At 36.0% G+C, this 23,011-nt stretch overlaps 2 protein-coding genes across 4 annotated transcripts in view; both read left to right on the forward strand.

Moving 5' to 3' along the window:
* Positions 1 to 23,011, forward strand: part of LOC144980880 (alpha-1,2-mannosyltransferase ALG9-like) — a 58,342-nt gene that overhangs the window by 13,086 nt on the left and 22,245 nt on the right. The window contains exons 10-16 of one of the 3 annotated variants that reach the window (XM_078928771.1): positions 541 to 580; positions 1,976 to 2,046; positions 2,499 to 2,570; positions 4,574 to 4,700; positions 5,106 to 5,259; positions 6,548 to 6,680; positions 9,263 to 9,448. In XM_078928771.1, the coding sequence (XP_078784897.1) occupies positions 541 to 580; positions 1,976 to 2,046; positions 2,499 to 2,570; positions 4,574 to 4,700; positions 5,106 to 5,259; positions 6,548 to 6,680; positions 9,263 to 9,334 (669 nt within the window). In that variant the 3' untranslated portion in view covers positions 9,335 to 9,448. Of the gene's footprint in view, positions 1 to 540; positions 581 to 1,975; positions 2,047 to 2,498; positions 2,571 to 4,573; positions 4,701 to 5,105; positions 5,260 to 6,547; positions 6,681 to 9,262; positions 9,449 to 23,011 lie in introns of those variants that run through there. The other 2 variants (XM_078928772.1, XM_078928770.1) reach the window with 2 other exon arrangements.
* LOC144955933 (alpha-1,2-mannosyltransferase ALG9-like) overlaps positions 20,565 to 23,011 on the forward strand; it is an 8,159-nt gene continuing 5,712 nt past the window's right edge. The window contains exon 1 of the mRNA XM_078886192.1: positions 20,565 to 20,648. Coding sequence (XP_078742318.1) covers positions 20,565 to 20,648 — 84 coding nt within the window. The remainder of the gene's footprint in view (positions 20,649 to 23,011) is intronic.

Consider the following 23,011-nt stretch of genomic DNA (forward strand, 5'->3'; position numbering starts at 1 on the left):
TCCCCCTGTGTACTTCAACAATTGTTATGTATCATTAGTGGTTTGTTTGGTACCATATTTCCTTGCATTTAAATTTTTTTTAAATAAAAAAATCCAATAATGCTTAAAATTAGATTTTAAAATTTGTAAGCCTCACAAACACAAAGAGGGATGGATTTCACTTTTTCACCATCGTATTGATGTCGACTATTTTTACCAAGTGCTTCAGAAATGCTTTAAAGCAAAATCTCAACGAAAGGATTTTCCTTTTTCGTGGATGCTCAAACAACCTAAATCAGTTGTAAATATTAACAATAACAATGAAAATAGATTAATTATTAAAGCTGATCAATATTTTATTTTGTTCAGAGAAGATTTTTTAAAAATGCTTGCCTTCAAATATTTTGATGAATGAAGAAAAAAACCAAAAAAAACCCCACAAAAAATAAAAAGAAAAAGAATATGCTGATTGTAATGTATAGAATACCAAAAAAATTTGTATTGTTGGCCACCATTCTGTGCTTAATCATTGATGGATGGATGTCTTGGTTTTTTTTCCAGCTCCTCTCCTCTTACATTCTGGGCCACAAGATGGGAAAAGGTGAGCCACTTTAAAAGTCTTGGGGGATAAAGACAAAGGATAATCAAACTTAGGGAAAAAAAAAAAGATCAATGTTAAAGTGACAAATTAGGAAATTAGGGAGCAGGCACTGGTGTCAGATAAAAATTTGAAAAGGTGTCTATGAAACGGTGCCTGACAGAGCAGGAACCTCCCCCCCCCCCCCCCCCCCCCCCCAAAAAAAAAAAACAAAAAAAAACACAAAAAACAAGAAACAGATAGGATAAAACCATATCATTCGGTTATGTGGTCTAGAAGTATGACACTTGCCTTTGGATTGGAAGGTCCTTGGTTTGAGTCACAAGTGGTGCATAGTGGAGTCCTTGGAAAAGGCTCTTTACTCTCATTCTCTCACTATACTCAGATGTAAAGTGAGTAACTGGCCATTAACAGTAGTGTTGTCTCTGTCCGAAAAAAAAATTGTAATATTTCCTAACGGGCTTCATGTCTCGTCCTACGTGTTAAGTGTTGCATTTTGCCCCTAGCGCTTTGAGCTAAAGCTCAAATTATATTTATAAAAAAGTCACGACTGCCTCTGTGGTGAGACTAGCCGCTTTTTTTGGGATGTTTTTTTTTTTGTTTTTTTTTCTTGTATTTTTCGTTTTGCTTTGTCTGACACTGTTTCATGCGCACCTTTTCAGATTTTCATCAAAAGTATCCCAAATTGTCTTTTTGTCAGGGTTGGATGACCAAGAATGGGGGAAGCGTGGCTCAGCGGTACAGTTCGATCACCCAACACTGTGCTGTGTGGCCTTGAGCAGGTCACCTCACCTTCATCTCAATTTGCGGCACTGCAATCCGGCTGACGTCAGGGGTTATTCCAGTCTTCCCATTGGAATAGACCCTAGAGACAAATTTCCCCTATGGGATGAATAAAGGCAGTTTTATTTTATTTTTATTTGTTTCAATTCAGAAAAAGTATGGAGCGGGCTCGTGCATCAATATATTGAGCTTTATATAGCGCAATATCCACTAAATGTGCTCAAAGCGCTTTACAGGGTGTCCCTGGTCAACAGCAACATTTAACATGTAGGACAGGACATGACGCCTATAAGGCGATATTACTATTTTTCGGATAGAGACAACGCTGTTAACGGCTAGGTACTCATTTTACACCTGAGTACGGTGAGAGAATGTGAGTAAAGAGCCTTTTCCAAGGACTCAACTATGCACCGAGCGCGAGGCTCGAACCCAGGACCTTCAGATCCGAAAGCGAGTGTCATACCACTTGACCACATAGCCGCACAATAATGATGAGAAATATCGGGCATGGAGACGTGCCAGATGAAAACGAGAGAATAAACAGTCAATGTTTCAATTGTAACCTCTGACCCGACTGTTTAACAATACCAATATCTTTCTTTCCCTTTTTGCCAGTTATCCTGACCGTTTTGACTCTGACCCCTATGTATATCTGGATTCTCGTCTTTTTCTCAAGGCCACACAAGGTAGGAAATATACCAGGACAATTAATATTATCTTATGGACACTTTACTTGGCATTTCTTGTTTATTTGTTTTTATTTTAAAATTATTATTTTTATTTTTATTTTTTTTTTGGCTAGGGTGGGGGTAGGGGGGGGGGGGGGGGTTGTTCGGTTTCAAATATTGTCCTTATCTGTACTGAAAAATAAAAGTTCTGTAATAACGTTTAATTTATCAACAATTTGATTTTTCCACGTGTGGTTTGTATGATAATGATGGTGATATTAATAATGATAATAATGATAATAATAATAATAATAATAATAATAATAATAATAATAATAATAATAATAATAATAATGACAATAATGATGATGTTGATGACAATAACATTAATGAAAATAATGAAGCAAGAAGAACTATGAATTAGAACAATAAGGGCAATTTTATGTTGATTTTAAAATGATTTTTTTCAGGAGGAACGTTTTCTGTTTCCTATCTATCCACTGTTTCTGATGGCAGCCTCTCTGGTATTGGACCATGGTCAGGTAGGAAAAAATTTGAACTCTTCCCGTACTATGTGGCCTTGTGGTATGACACTCGCTTTCGGATCGGAAGATCCTGGGTTTGAGCCTCACTCAGCGCATAGTTGAGTCCTTGGAAAAGGCTCTTTTCTCACATTCTCTCACTGTACTCAGGTGTAAAATGAGCACCTGGCCATTGACAGCTTTGTCTCTGTCTGAAAAATATTGCCTAACAGGCGGCATATCTCGTTCTACACGTTGCCTGTTGCTGTTGGTCAGGAACCCTTTGTAAAGTGCTCTGAGCATGTTTAGTGCTATATAAAAGCAATAGCTTTTTGTTTTGTTCTATTTTTTACTGATCATTTTCAAGATTTTTACTGAAATGTCATACTGATACAACTCATTAAATTAATTTTTAAACTCAAATTTAAAAGCCATATGTGACCCTCCGTCTCAAAACGGTATTATGTCGGAATGAATGAGACCCCAGAAAGTGAATTTAGAGATAGAATGATAAGAAATTGGACCTTAGAAGTTTTTGCAAAGCAAAAAATAGTATTTATACTCCAGCATAACGTAGAGAAATTAAACCCAACTTTGATATTTGTGGCTATGAATTCAATTTCCCTAACCGAGTGCATCCCGACATAATACCGCTTTGACACGGAGGGTCACATATGTACACTAGACGTCTATACATAATTTTGTTGAGCAAAGCAAGCTTTAAAAAACAGCATGATTTAAGTTCTTGTAAATTCAAGATTTTTCATCAAATTTTGTGAATTATGAAACTACTCTGAACAAGAAAAATGTTGTTTGTAACATATCCAATGTGGTCGCAGTGTTAAAGAATTTTTTTTTTTCTTAAGTTACCGCAGTTTTAAGGAGAAATAAAAAAAATCTCTGAAAGTTTACACGGAAATCTGTTTAATTTAAAATTGAAAAAGTTATATTTCCCTCAATCATATGTACTGGCAGTAAGAGACTTGATTTGTGGAGGAATAAGTAGGTGCAGTTTCCCACTCTCCAGGAGTTAGCTAGAGTATCAATGATAGTTTATCATCTCAATTGCTCTAAAAGTGGGGGTTTGTGTGCAGTAAATAATAGAGCTTAAAGGAAAGGCAATCATGAAAACTTTTTCTCCTTTTTCCGTTTTTGTCACCATCAATACTGATACAAGGTTGTACGTAGCAAATTTTTTATTTGGTTTAGTATAGTATTACTGAAATTTTACCATTTATTACACTGATGAATTTTGTTTGGGTTACTGATTTTGAAATTTTCACGCAGGCAGGTATGCTGTTCCTTTATTTGTTACTTTGTTATAGCGGTGCTAATGGATTTCCTTTGATCTGCGGAAATCCACAATTTTGGAGTCTGAGGAGTGTAAATGTTGCTGCTCGAAGCTCGAAGAAATAATTAACAATGTGAAATTGAATGTAAGCTTCAATTTAATATACGGAAACAGATAAAATGTACATTTTGGGTTTCCCCTTTATCCACAAAACAGGATGAATGAAACACTACAGACGAATGAGATAATGTGGTATTGGCATTTGAAGCTTACATTCAATTTCACATTGTTATTTATTGATTCTGAGGAGGAATTTCCTCCTTTGTAAAAAACGATTATCTCCTCCTCTACAATCAATGCATTGGCAGTGAAAGAGTTGAAGGTGTGGTAGCACAAACAGGTGCAGTTTCTTAATCTTCAGAGGTTAGCCAGAGTATCAAGGATAATTTTCACCTCAATTGGTCTATAGATACTTGTGTGTGTGTGTGTGTGTGTGTGTGTGTGTGTGTGTGTGTGTTGGGGGTGGGGGGGGGGGGGGGAGATGAATGCAGTTCTATTGTTCAACAAGTGGGAAGCTAATGTAATAAAAAAAAGGGGCTTATAGGTAATTGTTCAAAATTTACCTCCTTTTTCACTTTTTGGTCGCCATCAGCACTGATATAGGCAAGACGTAATTCCTTATGCTAATGGGTCTACTAGATTTGACAGTCTTTCTTTTTACTCCTTTTTCCAGCGCTTGCTGCAACTGTTTGTGAAGAAAACCTTGGGTAAGAACGTGTCAATTCCTTCCTGGCCAGGGGCCATTTTTTGTCTCTTGTTTGCATTGATGTCCATGTCCAGGATTATGGCCCTGCATACAGGTACGATATATGTCACCCCCTGCCTCTGAGCGGTGTTATGTGGGGATGTAACAGGTGCCAAAACAGGAATTTACAGTTAAAATGACCAGAAATGTAAAATTTTAGTTTTTGTCACCTTAAGAAATTGTATTTATTCTCCTAAATAAAAAAAAAAGTTATGTATTTTCTAAAACAGCTAGAAAGAACTAGTGCTTTTGGGATAAATCATGATTTTAGCACATACAACAGTATGTAAATTCCTTCATTTCCATGATCTATGTTGGTTCTCTTTTGCTATGATACTATATGAAATTTGTCGCTTATGATAATAAGATAATATTTTTAATCAACAATGATTTTAAAGGACATTTAGTGGATATTGCGCAAGACGAAAGCTCATTTTCATCATAAATATATGTTTTCTAGGCTACCATGCCCCAATGGACATCTATGTTGAGCTCCACCGACTTGGACGTGAAGATCCAATGTTCGAGTCCCTGCCTGTTGATCAGTCCATCAATGTATGTGTGGGAAAGGAGTGGTATCGTTACACAAGTACATTTTTCATGCCTGGGCCCAAGTAAGTAGTGGTCTTTTTAAGGTGGACAAACAGGTCGCTTTCTGTGTCTTCAACTTCTATCCCCCATATCTGTTTTTCCTTTCCATGCTGCTCTCTGTCATTGTTCTGGATGGGATCTGCACTGCTGTCTTAAGGTAAAGGACGATATGTTTGCTTGGTATAAGAGGCCACATACAGTCTTTTTTCTTAAGACGGCAGTGCAGCTTGGAGGGAGACAGTCAAATGTATAGTACCATTTATTGAGAGATGATAGATCATTCTAATCATCTTCCTATCATGTAGGTACTACTATAGTAATTACTTTTTGTTATTTTTTACTTTGTTGAGAATATGAGTGTATCCATTTAGTCATTTTATTTGACGAAGGGAAATGTTTTTTTACTCAGTTTTCCTCTCACCGAATAGGTGTGAAATGAGTACCTGGCCAGTAGCAGTCTTGTCTCTGAGAAAAAAAAAATGTATTTGTTCCTTAATAAGGCATCGTTTCTCATCCTTCATTTTAATTGTTGCTTTTGGCTTGGGCTCCCTTTTAAAGCACTTTAATTACATTCAGTCGGTATTATGGTAAAGAAAACCTCATGTGTTTCCTATTTGTTTTTATTATTTTTTTAAAATTATCATCTCTTTCTAGATTTCTTTGTCTTCTTACTTCCCTTTCAAGCCTTGAGTATTTTATGATATTTGTTGCGGTGTCATCAGTCGAACCACTCTGTATCTCGTCTTTGGATAAAGTCAAACAAAGCTGAGTGTGCATACTGACCAGGCGGGTGACACAAAAATTGTTAAATCTCTCTCAAGTTCACATGAATGGAAAATCGAACAGGTTTGTGAACTTGAGAAGAGTTAACCCTCTCCTTACCAACCATAGGAAAATCGTCACATTCATTACTATCCAACCAACACTTTTATCATTCATATTTCTTTGTAAATCACACAATTTAAAGAAAAATGTTTTATTTTAGCTATAAAAACGTGACACTGTGTTGTAGAGTAACATTTTTCTGATCAATATTATGCATAGAATGTATTTGTTGCTTTTCTGTTTGAGTAAAAAAAAATTGTGTTGGGTGGGTGTGAAATTTTTGGAAAAATTCTGAAAATGATCATAAAGGAGAGAGTTAAACATACCAAACACAGAACTCAAAATCTTTTCTTCAGCCAATAACAACATGAATAAAAGCATGATTTATATCACTTAAAATTGAGATAGACGGCAGATAAAATTTCCTGCTCACATCATCATATTTGATTTTTACATAATCTATTAAAAACTTTTTTCTCCCTAAAGCTGGCATCTGCATTTCCTCCAGTCAGAGTTTAAAGGTCAACTTCCCAAACGCTATGATACAGCTGACCCCTATCCGACCCGTTTAATCCCATCACACATGAACGACTTGAATAGAGAGGAACCGTCCAGATATGTGAGTCATTTGGAACTGTTGTTTATCTTGTTATATGACTGGGTGGGGTTCCTGACCTCCCATAGTGGGCAGGGAGGCACTTATTGTGTCTTTATACCCCTATTTCTGGGTGGGGCTCCTGACCTCCCATAGTGGGCAGGGAGGCACTTACTGTGTCTTCTATCCCCTATTTCTGGGTGGGGGTCCTGACTTCCCATAGTGGGCAGGGAGGCACTTATTGTGTCTTTTATACCCCTATTTCTGGGTGGGGTTCCTGACCTCCCATAGTGGGCAGGGAGGCACTTACTGTGTCGTCTATCCCCCTATTTCTGGGTGGGGTTCCTGACCTCCCATAGTGGGCAGGGAGGCATTTACTGTGTCTTCTATCCCCTTATTTCTGGGTGGGGTTCCTGACCTCCCATAGTGGGCAGGGAGGCACTTACTGTGTCTTCTATCCCCCTATTTCTGGGTGGGGTTCCTGACCTCCCATAGTGGGCAGGGAGGCACTTACTGTGTCTTTTATCCCCCTATTTCTGGGTGGGTTTCCCGACCTCCCATAGTGGGCAGAGAGGCACTTCCCTATCTGTTTTCCAACATGCTCTATCTCTTTGTCTTGATTAGAGATTACTTGGTTTTGTCCTGGCCCAGGCCATATACCCTAGCTGGGAGGGAAACAGTCAAATGTATAGTTAGAGTTTTGTGAGATGACATTTTTTGGTGTCTGTCTGTTATGCACTGCATTTGTTTCACATATATATATATATATACACACTCACATTTTTACAAAACATATATATATATATATATATTATTTAAAATATTTACCACAATGTTTGGGGCAGTCTACATCAATGTTTCAGGCTTAATTTGCCATCTTCAGGACTGAGTTGTTTTGTTGACTGTTGTTGTTTCTTGAAGTGGTTCCGGTTTGAAGTTAATTAAGAGGAATTTGCGCCGATGGGGACACTTTCCGTAGATCTCACTTTTCATGTTGAGTGTGGCTTCATGAGGTTGTTTGATTATAGTATATTTTTCTTCCAGGCATAAGCTACATTGTTTTGATGTTGGTGTGTATCCTGTTGCTTTAGATAAAATTTTCCATGAAATGTTGTGGTCTATTTTGTTGTCTTTTAATTTCCAAATATGTTCGCTGAGTTTTGTGGATGTTTTTTTGTTAGTGTTTCTAAATGTTGAGGTGTGGAAGTGGTATCTTGTTTTGAAATTATTTTCTGTTAGTCCTACATATTTTTCTTGCAACCTCATGAAGCCACACTCAACATGAAAAGTGAGATCTACGGAAAGTGTCCCCATCGGCGCAAATTCCTCTTAATTAACTTCAAACCGGAACCACTTCAAGAAACAACAACAGTCAACAAAACAACTCAGTCCTGAAGATGGCAAATTAAGCCTGAAACATTGATGTAGACTGCCCCAAACATTGTGGTAAATATTTTAAATAATAATTCGCTCCATTACTACATGTCGAGCACTTTTCGTACCATATTTGTATCAAACACGATTCTATATATATATATATATATATATAAGTATCAATCCACTATTAAGGTGACCACTGTGAAATGCACCAATTGGAGGACCAAGCATATGTCTTGTTCAAATTGATTAAACTGTTCAATCTTTGTTCAAATGAGTATAGTTTGATTCCCTACAATGATTTATGAACACAATTCTGATGCTTGATGATCACAATGGTATATAGAAAATTACTCGGTCCCCCTAATGTTTTACTAAGTGTTTCTGTAGCTTTAAGGAGACATTTGGTAAAAACATGTTTTTAGGGAGACCACATTAAAAAACCCTTTTAGGGAGCCCAGTATATGTTTATATATGTGTATACCTAAGAGTGCATTTTCAAGTGAGCTACCACCAAATTGTCTAAAATAAAGTAAGTCCTTAAGATTAAGAGCTTCATGGCCATAGTGTCGAAGCTTATCCCAGTCCCAGTGTGCGTAGAGTGAAGTGGCCGAGCAACGCATTTACTAACTCCTGGGAAGGTCCATCCCTCAGAAGGGGCGCTCAGGGAAATAACCTGGGACTCAAACACGGCAAAAAATATTCCCAGTTGCTCCGTGCGCCATTGTTTTTGCAGTCCCCGACCCCTTTAGAAACCTGACGACCCAGGTTAAGATCAGAGATAGAAGGGACCAGGCAGAGGAGTTTATTTGTTGTTGTTGTATACCACTGAATGGACTTGGTTTGTTTTGTTTTGTTTTTAAGGGTTTTACGGCGCTTGCAACACATTAAGGTCATATCAGCGCCAGTAAAAAGGAAGAAAATGGGATAGTAAAAAGTTCTGGAACTACAATTAGAGCACCCAAGAAAAAGTAAGGCAAAGGGGATTTGTTTCAAATAGGAAACAGTAGATTCCAAGAGCCCACTATCAAAGTACTTAGTTTGAGATCACCTAAACGTCTAATTCAGACACAAGCACAGGTCCCAACAAAGAGGGATACACTCAAATGTTTACAAAGCATAAATAATATGAAAACAAAACAATAAAGAGCATAACAGACAGATGATTTACAAGGGAAAAATATAATCTCCCAAAACTCGAACTATACATTTGACTGTTTCCCTCCCAGCCAGGTCCTGGACAAAACCAAGTAATCCCATCCCGAGACAAAGACAGAAAACAAGTTGGAAAACAGACATAGGGGGATAGAAGACGCAACGAGTACGTCCCTGCCCATTATGGGAAGTCGGGAACCCCACCCAGTGAATGGAGTTGGATGGATAGGACAGCAGATCTGATGGACACAATGAACGGCTTCAATCAACATCTCATTCACTTTAACTTGCACAATGCTTGCTTTGGTTTCGTGGTAGACAGTTCGTCTGACGCCCGAGTTGCCAGGGTTCGAATCTATATTTGTGGCGATGCAGAGTCATTGTAAAAGTCTCATTTACAGTCTCACTTGTGTTAATTGGAGTACGTTACTGAATTGTAACAACGTTGTTCTGTTCGTGTCCATATAAATGTACTACCAGCTGCACGTTGAGCTCATTGTGGGTTTTATGATACATCAAGCTCGTGTAAAATTACATTTACATTTGACCGAAAAATGATACATAACGATAGAAGTCTACAAATCATATTGCAGGTTTATTTCAGTTCCAAAAGCCATCACAAACATTCATCCACTGTATCACATAAGTCTTTGGTCACCAAATAAAAGCATGAAGTTTGCTATGTGTACAGTGCAACATAAAAGGATAGAAACAGTTTTACTGATAAAACCCTCAAATGATAACAAACCAATATGTTGTTGCTGGTAAGTTGCTTAATTGCATTTGTTAAAAAGCATAAACTGTGAAGCAAAAGTGTTGAAAATCGTTTGAATAAAGTTTAATGCAAAAAAAAATAATTCTTAAGCACTTTATGCCGTTCTAAGCTGTCGTTACTGCATTTTTTTTTCATTATTAATTATTATTATTCTGATTAAGGATGAGGGGATAAAGAAAGAATGAAATTAAATGCACAGAGGTGTCATTTCTTGACAGTCGCCTCTAAAGATTGCAACTCTTAAAATTATCATAAAAAGAATAGTGAAATTTTACATTAGGTATCTAGAAAATGCTGAACATAAAGCTACATTGGCCAATTAAGTTAGGGTTAGTAGAAAGACTTTTTATTCTGCCATATCTGATTCTTTCAGATAGTTCTACATAGCTGCCAACTTTTCAAAAATAAAATAAGGAACGCTCATTTGGCCCGGGATGAGGGACGATGTGTGCCGAAGCCCCCCCCCCCCCCCCCCCCCTTCATCGAATCGCAACATATAAAAGTCAGCCTTTTTAATTACTATTACTAACACTAACAAGTTTGAGATGACAGAGGCTAGTCCAAATGTTGCTCAATTATCGGGTTTAGTACCAGCACATTTGAATCGTTAAAATGACACTTTCCACAATGATTGTTGTTTTGTTTTTAAGGGTTTTACGGCGCTTGCAACACATTTAGGTTATATCAGCGCCAGTAAAAAGGAAGAAAATTGGATAGTAAAAAGTTCTAGAATTACAGTTGAAGCATCCAAGAGAAAGTAAGACATAGGGGAACTGGGAACAAATAGGGATCAGATGTAGATTCCAAGAGCGTATCACCAATGTACTTAGTTTGAGATCACCTATAAGTCTTATCCGGACACAAGAACAAAATCCAACAAAGAGGAACACACTCAAATGCTTACATTATACATTAAAAAATAACAAATATAGTAATAATACATAACAGAGAGATGATTTACAAGGAAAAAAATATCATCTCCCAAAACAATAAATATGCATTTGACTGCTTCCCTCCCAGCTAGGACTCCGGCGAGGGCCAGGAAAAAAACAAGTAATCTCATTCCAAGACAAAGACTGAAAGCATGTTGGAAAACAGATATAAGGGGATAGAAGACACAGTGTGTACCTCCCTGCCCGCTATGGGAGCTTTCCACAATGAGATCAAAATTCAGAACGGACAATATAAAGAAAGAATTCAACTGCCTCAACTTTGATAAGGACCAATACACAAGAAGCACAATTGTAAAATAAATGAAATAACTTAAGATGGTTAGAAATGCATAACTACCAACCTGGTACATCACTTGAGAGGGCGTTTTGGGGTAAAAATTAGGTGAGTTCAGATAAAAAGTAGACGATTGCATATATGTTTTCTTTCATGCAACATAATGGTCTGTAAGTAGTATACTATAATAGTAGTTATAGTAAAATGCACCTCTAAATATTAGAGAATTCCTACTTCTTTACTTTGACAAGATAAACACACCTAAAAATGGAGTATACTTATTTTTCTTGAACCTAAACCGTTACAAAAGCTTGCTTGAAAAAAAAAAATTAAAATCAGATGAAGATGTTTTTAAAGGGATTAAATTTATATATTTCATAAATTAATAAAGGGAAATAATCATTGTCATCTTTAATCAATATAAGCAATTGATTTTCTTATTGAATACCTTCCAATCAAAAAGGTGGATTTAATTTTATTCTTAATTAAAATAATATTTGTAACAAATAGTGAAAGTATCAATACTGTCTTAGAATATTCAAAGTATATCGAGGCTAACATCCATATCCTATGCAAATCTCCAATACATTATGAAAGGTTTGAGTAAAATACAGGCGTCATATAAACGAATGGAACTTTTTTAATTGTTGAAAATCATTTATGATAGAGGCATAATTCAAATTAAAGAGCTACACAAATGGAGATTATGCTCTCACTGGACACCAATAATAATGATAATAATAATAACAACAATAGTAGTAGTAGTAATAGTAATAATAATGGATCAATAATAATAATTCATTAGGCTCACATGGCTTTTTTACCACAAATTAGTCAAAAATTACAAAATACGGATTTTGAACTAAAAATAAGCACTTACTGACTCAGGAAGTCAAATACGGAACAAATCCGTTTTTAACAGAACGGTTGACAGCTATGGTTCTACAAAGCATTTGTCTCTCAAGCTGAGCAAATGAATGTTCATATAATATAAAAAAGGATATTGCAATGATGAACAGATTGTACTATATAAAGATAAAACGTTTTTGTAAACCCCCAAAATATGTCAATAACACTATACAATACAATGAATGTAATACAAATCAAATTCATGATTGTCATTACACCGATTGAAACGCTCTTTCCCTTCTATATTTATTTCTTTCATTAAAAATCTTTGTCTTCACCAAACTAATTAGTGTACCTTCAGGGATTCCTTTTTGTGAAAATACCCTGTGGTGTTTTAAGAACAGAATAATTTCAGACTTTCTAGGTAATGATCCCCTTGAACCATGTGCTGAAACATCTTCGACAAAGTTTTTAAAATATGACTTGACTCTATCTGTATCCTCATCTGACCATGACATGTATCTCCGATTTTTGCTTGAATTCCTCTTGGGTTCAGTTTGTTTTGAAGAACACGTAAGCTGATTTGGCACTCCTGCTTCACCATCAAATATTTCTTCTTGATTTGCAGCTGTTACTATGGATGTTCCAAAATTTGCATTTGAGTCTCTATTCACTACAAAGTCATTTGTTTCAATGTTACAATTTCCTTCCCCAGTGACCGATGCTGAGTTATCAATTTGACCCAAAAAATGACCAACTTCTGTTATTTCTCGTATTGCAAGTGGACACTGATAAATGTTTTGATTGATTGATTCACTGTGTCCCATATGTCGATAGAAGACATCTCTCTCGTGTTGTGGGACATCAAGTAAGGCAAATAATGTCGAAGCTCGGTGCCTGAATTTATCAGCTATTAACAACTGGGGTTTCTCTAAATCCTTTACTAAGGAAGTGACATATTTGATGGCAATGTAACCACTTACATGATCTTTGGATATTCCTGTATTTGGAAAAAGAAATGGGTTGTCTGAAATATCAACAGCTTTACGCTCCTGTGCAAGTTTCCTTAAAGGCTGAATTGTGTCATTGGGTATCAACACAGGGACCAACATCTTGCTTCCCTTTCCAGACTGATAGGCCAGCTTATACTTCTCAAGTAACGCTTTTTCCAGAGGATCAGTGACATGTTGTACAAGCTGGGGATCAACCATACACCTGAATCTGCATCATTCCAGTCTTTTAACAACATCCTTGCGGGTTCTCCGCCTCTCCTCGCATTAAACATTGTAAGCCTAGCTACGATGACATTGCGAAGCCTAACAAACATATGTGAATCAAATAATTTGATAATCATCCTCACAAATACGGACCATCTCTTCAGTAATAAATTGCCGTAGCTTCTTTATATCATTCTCTAATGGCATCTCTTTGGGTTTTCTCAAATTTGTTCTCTTTGCTTCACATTGAACTCTGGCTGTAAAAAAAATACTATCCCAATTATAATCCAGGACAGCTTTGAACAAATCTATCTCTGCGGATTCTTCCATTTTGTTTTGCATTATATATTCCCCTTTTAAGAAATTAATTAACTTTTTCAATATAAATCCAATTGAAAGCTTCAAGCCTGCTTTCAATGTCCCATCCTCTTTCAAAGTCATTTCAGAAATGGTTTGCGATATTTCATTAAAGTTACAACGCTTCCAAGTCCTCTCCAGAGAAAGAAGGTTGATTTGTTCTCTTCCTAGTTTTTAAAATCAAATTTCCTAAGATGCGTAAATCACTCATTATAACTTTTCTCTCCTTCTTTGAACTTTTACTCCACAATTTTGTTCCTAACAATACTATAGCTTTGTCTGATCGACACAAATTTCCCACCTCATCATTCCGAAATTTGTCAAGAATATTCTCCTTTATTTCTTTACTTGCATTGGGAGCCACGGGATAAAATTTTACAACCCCAGTACACAGAGCATGCTCAGTACTACATTTCTTTTTGTGTTCATAAACCCTACGTCCAGAGTAAAACCCTTACAGCCAGCACACATAACAACTTCATGTGACCTTGTGCTCTCTCACGCATAACTATTGAATTGTTTCTAGTGTTTGAATAAAAATGCCCTTTTTCTTGAGATTCTCCATTGTTCTATCCTTTCCTTTACAGGCTGTTTCATGGCCTCTGTAACTTCTGTCTCATCTTTGTGTTTCCTCATCAAATGCCTTGAGAGTTTTGTTTGCAACTGTCCACAGTATGGACAGGGTCTCCTTGGCTTTTTGTATTTCTCTGGAAAAAAAAAGAAGAAATAAAGCACATCATGCTATGAACTATGAAAATAAATCAATAGACAGATCGTATGCACATCAGCTACATGACAGCGATAGAGAGGAATAGCATTCCAAATATTTAAGGCCTGGACAAATAACTGTCATAATTCCTTCTTGTTATATACTTTTCTACCATCTATTCCTTTGGAAGAGGTATGTTAGATTTGTGGAGACCTCTGCCACATAACAAATCCAGTGAAAAGACGCCATATTTTTGTTTTGAAATAGAATAAATAGATCAATCCACCCACTTCACTGGGTTCAGGGTTCCCTCTTCATTATAATCAAAATATGAACATAATCGGAATAGTAACACATTGAAGTCTCATCTGAATACATAGATTGTCCTTTGTTGTTTCAGCGAAAAATCAGACAGAATGTCAAAAGAATTTTTAGGTTTTTCCCAACCACCCCTTGGAGGGATCAGTATCAGCGGAAATGGTAAGGTCATGTTTTTTACGTTGAGCAACAAAATTTACTCCAAATGCTTCACTCGACCCAGGCGGAAAAAGCAATCAAGAATAGACCAAGTCCTATCCAAAGACTAACATTTCATTTCAGTTTATTGTAGGCCCTTGGCCAATCGACAAAATTCAATTCACATAAATTATTTACAACAATCAGAAATTAATTATATCAATAATAGTAATAGAATGCAATGAAGGCAATATCATAATAATAATAATAATAATAATAATAATAATAATAATAATAATAATAATAATAATAATAATAATAATAATAATAATAATAACAGTAGCGGCAATAAGTAACAATTAATATAGTAACAAAAGTAATAATAGACTATAGTTCATAGTCATAACAATGACTTTCTTTGTCTTTGAGGGAGTGAGAAAACATCACCGGTGGCGAGAACAAACAGCCGACATCAATCAAACGTCCTCCAGACCGGTTGAGCATCGCTTCATTAATTCCTTAAAGACTTCCCAACTGCCTGAACGATGCTGATGCCCAGACAACTTAATTCCTGATTTATATTTGTGGGGAATGAAATATGACATGTATATGCCGGAAATATTTCAATAACAAACACACTGTTCGAAGAAAATATTTGAGTCTTGCTTGTTAATTGACACAGGTAAGTTGGGAAATAAAGCTAGTAAAAACGATTAGCAAGTTCGTGAACACTGCTTCTCAACTCGAACATATGTTTTCATCAAATCTACACACATCATGTTGTGAGCTGAATTTTAATGATCTCAGTTGTCATTGAAAGGACACCCAAGAATTTTAGAAAAAAGAAAAATATTGAACCTGGAAGTCAAAAGGGTTTGTAGCAACAGCAGACATTATCAAAGTAAAATTTTTAAAGTACCGACAAATTAAAAAGAAATGTGCTTTCTTTAAATGCTCCCAATCATCATATACTGTTTAGGTTGCAAGATTTAATAAAAAATGTTATCTACTCTGATTCTCGTTAAGTTTCCAGCTGGTCTGTGAAAAAAAGCCTTAAGCATCATAGAAATACAAAGAAACAGTTTAATATATAGATGGGTTGTAACAAAAAAAACCATTTTAACACTTACAATACAAGCAATTTTAAGTCTATTACAGACAAAAAAAACCCAATAAAAAAAAACATGAACATTTTTATGGCTGGTTTTCACTGATATCACTCACAACATTGGGGTTTCAGATTCTAAGATGTCCACCCTATCAAATTTGGATTTGTGCTTGTTATGTAAATGGTAGCGTATTTTGCGACGCAGCACTGCCAAAACAGAAAAAATGCAATAACCACAAATGCAAGCCCCATGGAGGGGGTGGAAGTTTTCTTTTAAAGGAATGGGTAAATTAAAATTGATCCCACAAATATCAAAGGCGAAGAATGACAAAAATGACTCACTTGCAGTAAACACGTTGGTTTGCAAGTGTATAGCATTCGGGTTGAACCTGGGTCCCAGACTGGAAACGAGGTTCAGTCTGTGATAGTTGTGGATGAGGCTCTGACTGAGTTGGGGAATGAGCACTAGGTTCCAGAGACAATGATGTACTCAGCATTGGGTACCTCACAGAGTACGTAGAGGAATCAGACTCGGAGTCAGCAACAAAATCGGGCCCCTGTAGATTTTAGTGGGAAAAGATGACAGATCAATCAATTTATTCATGTTGACAATAAACATGAAGAGCCATTGTTTAATAATCCAACTAAACAATTAGCTGGTTAATAAATGGCAAGTATAATAAAAAAGAGTTGAGGGAAAAGGCAGAATATTGTCTAAGTATTTAAAATGTTCAACTGTGCTTGGATAAATATAGTCACCAACCAGGGTTTCAGTAAACCCTTTTTAACCAACTCTTTAAATCCTACACCAGGACCAACAACTACAAAAACAATTTTTTATATCACTACGATTCTGGACATATAAACGGTTGTCATTGCAACAATATGAACTTCCTAACCTGCAACTGCAATAGTTTTAAAAAAAAAAAGTTGATAAACATTACGATGCAAGAGAATTTGGACAAAATGCGAGATCAAAAGTTTTAATCCCAACAGAAGATATTTTAATTTTTTTCCCGGAAACGCATCATTTCACATTTTGTCAAATAAAAACAAACGACTTCAAATGTGAATGGTCATCAATGAATATCACTTCAAAAATAACGGGGGAAGGTTTAAAATAGTGTTATTGTTGGCGAAGTCCACTGCAAAGAAAAATTTTTAACAACAAAAAACTAGGAGATCTCACTGGTGTAAAACAGTGTTGTCCTTGTCCTGAAATATTGTATTGCGCCTACAGACTGCAGGTCTCATCTTTTGTGGCAAATGTGTTTTGTCCACCACAAAATATGGTGATGTGAAGCATTTGAGCATGGTGCCAACGTGGATAAACGCTATACAAATGTTATGATTTTATTTTAATGTACATACTTACCACAAATGAATCATGTGATATGGAATTTGTTCTGCATCACTTCAGGCTCTGAGTTGGAGTCTATATAGAAAATAAAAACAACAAAAAAAAAGCTGAAGACTATCATGTGCAAGTTTTTTCTCTAAATCTTAAACAAAAAATCATGCCATCCTATGCTGTAAAAGGATTTTTTAAAAATTATTTACCTTATGACTATTGTCCTTTGGAAAAAAAAGAAAATTAAGTCCGAAACCTTCTGGCTATTTTCTTTTAAATTTCAAGAACGTCAGAGTTGGCAAGGGAGGACCGGAAATATAATTCAGACGAAACCAATCTGTCTATAATCATATCCATATGATAGTTTTTCGTTCAAGATTCAGGTACAGTCACTTAGGATAATCGCAATACCTTGGGATCATCGAAATGTTGGGATTAAACCGAAATTCGTTTCCTGTCCACTATTTCAACATTTTACACATTTATTGTCAACTCAAACCCGTTAAATAATATTCTTAGTCAAAATATGAGCCCAATTTTATTGAAACAAAAAACCCCCTGGCAGCCCGTGTAGAATTGTCAACCAAAAACAGTATAACAAGCCGATATCTTATTCAGTTGGAAGAAGTTCAATCTTTTTTCTCAACAATTTAACATTTGTCAGAGTTAAAGAGATTAGCCTTAATGAGAGACAAAGGGTTCACCAAAATCTGGTTACAATGCACAGTTGTTAATCCTAAAAAAAGGAAATTTGCTCAGTCTCTTTTATAAAATGTCCCTTTATAACCTTTGTCAAGATTATGACCAGCCCCACCCCTCTTCTATTTAATGGCCCCCGATGCGTCCACAAACCCCTACTGCGAGCCCCGCCCTTCTTTCGACTCTAAAGATTGTGACACACTATGTAGCATTAAATCCCGCTCACTTTCCGATTCTTAAATGTAACGATTTCTTCCATGATGAATTTATCATGATTTATGTTTGATTTCTTGAATTTACCACTTTTTAAAAAACCGAAGTTGTTGAAATTTTCCCCCAGTGACTTTATTAAAATTATTTCCTTTGCTTGGGGGAAAATTGTGTTAACCGAAAGTTGCGATTAAATGAGTTGGCAATTACCCGGAGTTGATGTAATAGTATTACAATTCTGACTCAAAAAAAAAAAAAAAAGCAAATATGTTTTACCTAAATGTTATTCATTTCTCATCAAATTACATTCAAATACCTTTGAACATCATAGATACATCAAAAGGGTTGTCTGGATTGACAGCATAGACATTTTTCAGCGATTTTTAAAGGCTAAATCTCTCTGATCTGAAGTTAAAAAAGAAATAGCATATTTCAACATTAAATATGATTTTGTAGGGGGTTGTGATATGGCATACTGTAGGGATAAAGCAAGATGCAAAGACAGGTTTAAGTTTAAATTTTTTTATATTCTTTTTCAAAAATCCATTTAGTTTTGCCAAAATAAAAATAACACGAGAAGTGTTGGTTGGATAGCGTAAAATAAAAGTGAGTAGGGTATTAGTAGTGTATAGTAGAAAACCCGACAGATCTTACTCAACTAGTGTGATCTACAGTTTTAACAGAAGTCCCGAATTATCTGACTACCTTCCAAATGACTGACTGACAAGTGACAATATCAATGGTGTGTGATGTCTACCCTATTGAAAATCTTAAATAACTGTGATTTAATAAGATGGCCAATAACTTACTTTATAATTATCTCGGTGTTTCCCCATTGAGCTCCAGCATCAAATTTACCCCACGATGCCATAGACTTTTAGTTTGGAACTCGCAAGTGACGAAAAAATACTTGCGGCTATAGAGAGGGGCGTCCCTCGGCCACTCTCTTTGTAAGTCAGTAGTCAGTGTTATCAGATATCCTTGGTTCTTGAAAAAATAGAAACACAGGGGGTTATTTAAAAGACTTTTTGTAGATCAAGTTATAAAAGTTAGTATTTGCACTTTAAAAACTCTTCAGACATAGAAGGGTCAACTTGCGTCTAGACCAAATCATTTCGAAGATCGTTTTGGCAAAAGCAACGCCTGGAATGGAGGATTTAATGCGGCATCTGCGATTTTACTGTATGACAGAAGATGTCATTTCACGAGTCGAGATGGGTTCAAATGGATCAGGCATTTAAAATGCTACTTCAATAATGGGTTTGATGAAGCGGGTTTTTCTTAAGAACCCAAAGGCCGAGTGATAACTGATAACCACCTATTCGACTTGCAGAGTGAGTGAGTGCCCAGTGCCTCTTTATGCGCGAAATTGACTAAACATACGTTTCACGAAAAAAGAGTTACTATGTTTGCTTGTCTCTTGTCACCAAGATAAGAATCCCGGGCCAGATTCGATATAATCGTTTCTAAAATAGATTATAATTCGTATTCTTGTTCATTCCCATATCAACTTTCCACAATTTTATATTGGTTTTCATTACTATAAAAAATCCATATAATTGCTCTAGAATTTTAGAGAAAAAATTTTGGAAAAGATATATTGCACTCACTATTGAAATTATATCGATGAAAAAAACCCGGTACCCTATTGTACTTTTTTCAGGCGGTCACTTAAAGACCAACGTGAAATTTTGGCATAAACTTCTTACTGTGGGGTTTTAAAAAAACTTCAATACTAGATTTACATTTATAATCCTGACGGTTGGAAAACAGTGAAAAAACAACCAAATTTCCCAATAGTCTTTATGTCTTTTAAGAATTTGATGAAGTTCCCGAAAGAGATCTATTGCTGTAAATACTTGATTCGATTAACCCTCTCCTTATCACCATTTTCAGAATTTTTCCCAAAAACTTACAACCCACCCAACACAAAAAAACAGAGATTTCTTACTCAAACAGAAAAGCAACAGGACATTCTATGCAAAACAACTGTCGCATTCGTATTGTATGTGTGTGTGTGTGTGTTGTATTGTCTTGTTTGTGCGCGTGTGTGTGAGTGTGTGTATGTTGGCATACTTTTGGGTGCATGTGGAATGCATGTGTATAATACATGACTGGATAACAGATTCATAATAATTTATCGACAATAAGAACTCAAAAAACAGAATGTCAAGTTTTTATATCTATAGCAAAATGAAATGAAATCAGGATGAGAAAATGACGGCTGTATCATAACAAAATGTGACGATTTTAAAAATAGGTGGAAAGGAGAGGGTTACTCAAAGACTCGCAGTACCAAGGAAAGATACATTTTAAAGATTCCATGCCTGTAGCGTGAGAGGGCCCATACACGCTCAGTTTTCGTCCAGGGACGATTTTAGGGGACAGGCAAATCGTAGTGAAAACGCAATGACCGCAATGTGTGTGGCCAACTACCTGGGGAGACGAGCGGAGGGACGGTCGGTCGCTCGCAAAGCCCCGCCTTGCTTAATATTTTCGGAGGTGATCGGCAATCGGGAGCGTGGCAGTTTAAAAAAGTGGACATTTTTTTTTATTTTCGTTGTTTTGACGTCAGTTTTCGTGATCAGCGTCAAATCCCCAATAGGTTTGTTAGCAAGAACTATGTCTTTACTCCCAAAAATTGATGAAATTATAAATACATTTCAAATAATAGTGAAGCTATGTGGCCGACAGAACAGTGCCCCTCCCTTTTCTGTGATGGAGCCTAGTGGTATGAAACTCGCTTTCAGATTGGAAGGTCCAGGTTTCGAGACCCGCTCAGAGTGGCGCAGAGTTGATCCTTGGAAAAGGATCTTTACTAACATTCTTCATCGTACTCAGGTGTAAAATGAGTACATGGCCGATTGGTGTCTTTTTTGGGAAAAAAAAATTAATATCGTCTGACAGGCTTCATGTCTTGTCCTTCATGTTTAGTATTGCTGCTGGCTTGGGACCCATCGTAAAGCACTTTGAGCACGCATAGTGGATATTGGACCAAAATAAATGCTGTGTTGTTACTTAAAAAAAAAATAATATTATAATAAATTATGAGTGAGGCGAGGAAGACGAACAAAAGGTTCGTTCTTGATCACCATAAAATTTATAATGGATTTCATACAAAATAAAACAGTTTTCCGTAATTTCCAATGTCATGAAATGATATGACAGTTATTGTCATTACTACCCTTTTTTATTTCTTTTTTTTTTATTGTACTTTTTTTTCTTTTTTTTTTCTCATCGTTGACGCGACATCACGGGTGAGCTTGACACAAACATATTTGGGATTAGCAGACGCCAAAAAGCCTCGGCTACGTGATGACAGGGTGGGCATTGATACCAACACCAAATTTGGATGTAACCTTGAATTGTAGTCTAAAAACAACCCCCCCACCCCCCCAAAAAAAAAACCAAAAAAAACACAAACAAACAAAAAAACAAAAAAAAAAAACAAAACAAAAAGCAACAACAAAAAAAAAAACAAAAACAAAAAACAAAAAACAAAAACAAAACAAAACCAGAAAGAAAAAGAAAAGAAATAGAGCTGTTATCATTTCAGTTTATTATTTTTTACTTTTTAGTCTCGTGGCTACGTTGTAGCAAATGTCTGTTGTGTTATGCCTAAGCGTTCTTATTATTATTACTAGATATCATTATTATCTACACATTTTACACATTGGGTTATCTATAACGAATTTAGTGTTTTATTGTGTTATCAAAGAAATCTACTTTACTATACTTTTATTTTTTAATAAAGACACACACGAACCCTGTTATGTGTCTCATGCATAATTGTTCATGTTTCTGAAATACCATTTGTTGTAATTATGTTGTCAAAAATTGATAGGGGTATAAAACGATGTGACAATTTGTAGATCGCATATTATTGTGTTGTTTATGTGCTAATGTGGTGTTTGAGAAGGATGCAGAGAATATCGTACACTGCACACAAAACGAACGAAGAAGTGCTAAAACAAACATACCAACAAAGGAAACTAATGCCCTTAATAGCGGATCGACAACTATCCTTTTTTGGACACATAGTAAGGGAAATATAAGAATGAATACCTGGCAAGTTGTGGAAAAATACCTGGTAAACGCGCCCGGGGGAGACAAGAAAAACACTCATAGACCAACTGAAGGGCTTCACCAACCTAACAATCAAGAGCTTTGAAAAAGCAAGAGACAAGGAGGAATGGAGAGAGATAATTCATGCAGTATCCGAAGCCTGGACCAGGCATGGAACCTAGAAGAAAGAAGATGTGCTAATAGGTTCTATAAACCGTTAAATATTCTGTATAACTTTTATACATAGATATAATTCATCAATTTATTAACAGCGTTTCAATGTTAATTTGATAATATTGAGTATTGAAAACTAATACATACTTAATGTCATATTTGTGACCCTTCGCCTCAAAACGGTATTAAGTCGCGTTGGTTAAGATGTTGAAAATTGATTTAAAGCCAGAAATATCAGACTTGTATTGAATTTGTATGTTTTATTGAGGAGAATGGATACCATATTTTAGGGTGATATTGCCAACAATTTGTATTTTTGACCAGTTTAACATAAATTTGTCTTTTAAGAATCTGGTTAGTTCCAAAATAATACCGTTTGAGACGATGGGTCACAAATGACCAATTGCGACGTTGTACATTTCTTGAACTGGATGACCCCAAAATGACCACATGTTTAAATAAAAAAATTGATAAAATGAAAAAAATAAAATTCCCTTCATTCATCCATTTGGGGAAATTTTCTCTTGTGTCCTTCCAAGGAAACTGATCAGGCGTCAATCGCAGTCATTGCCGCAAAATGAGCAGGTGGGGGAGGTGACTTTCTCAAACCACCAAACGCAGCGGCC

Source organism: Berghia stephanieae, chromosome 10, assembly GCF_034508935.2.
Source record: "Berghia stephanieae isolate SIO BIC M18660-M18661 chromosome 10, UCSD_Bste_1.3, whole genome shotgun sequence".
In the NCBI taxonomy this organism is placed as follows: domain Eukaryota; kingdom Metazoa; phylum Mollusca; class Gastropoda; order Nudibranchia; family Aeolidiidae; genus Berghia; species Berghia stephanieae.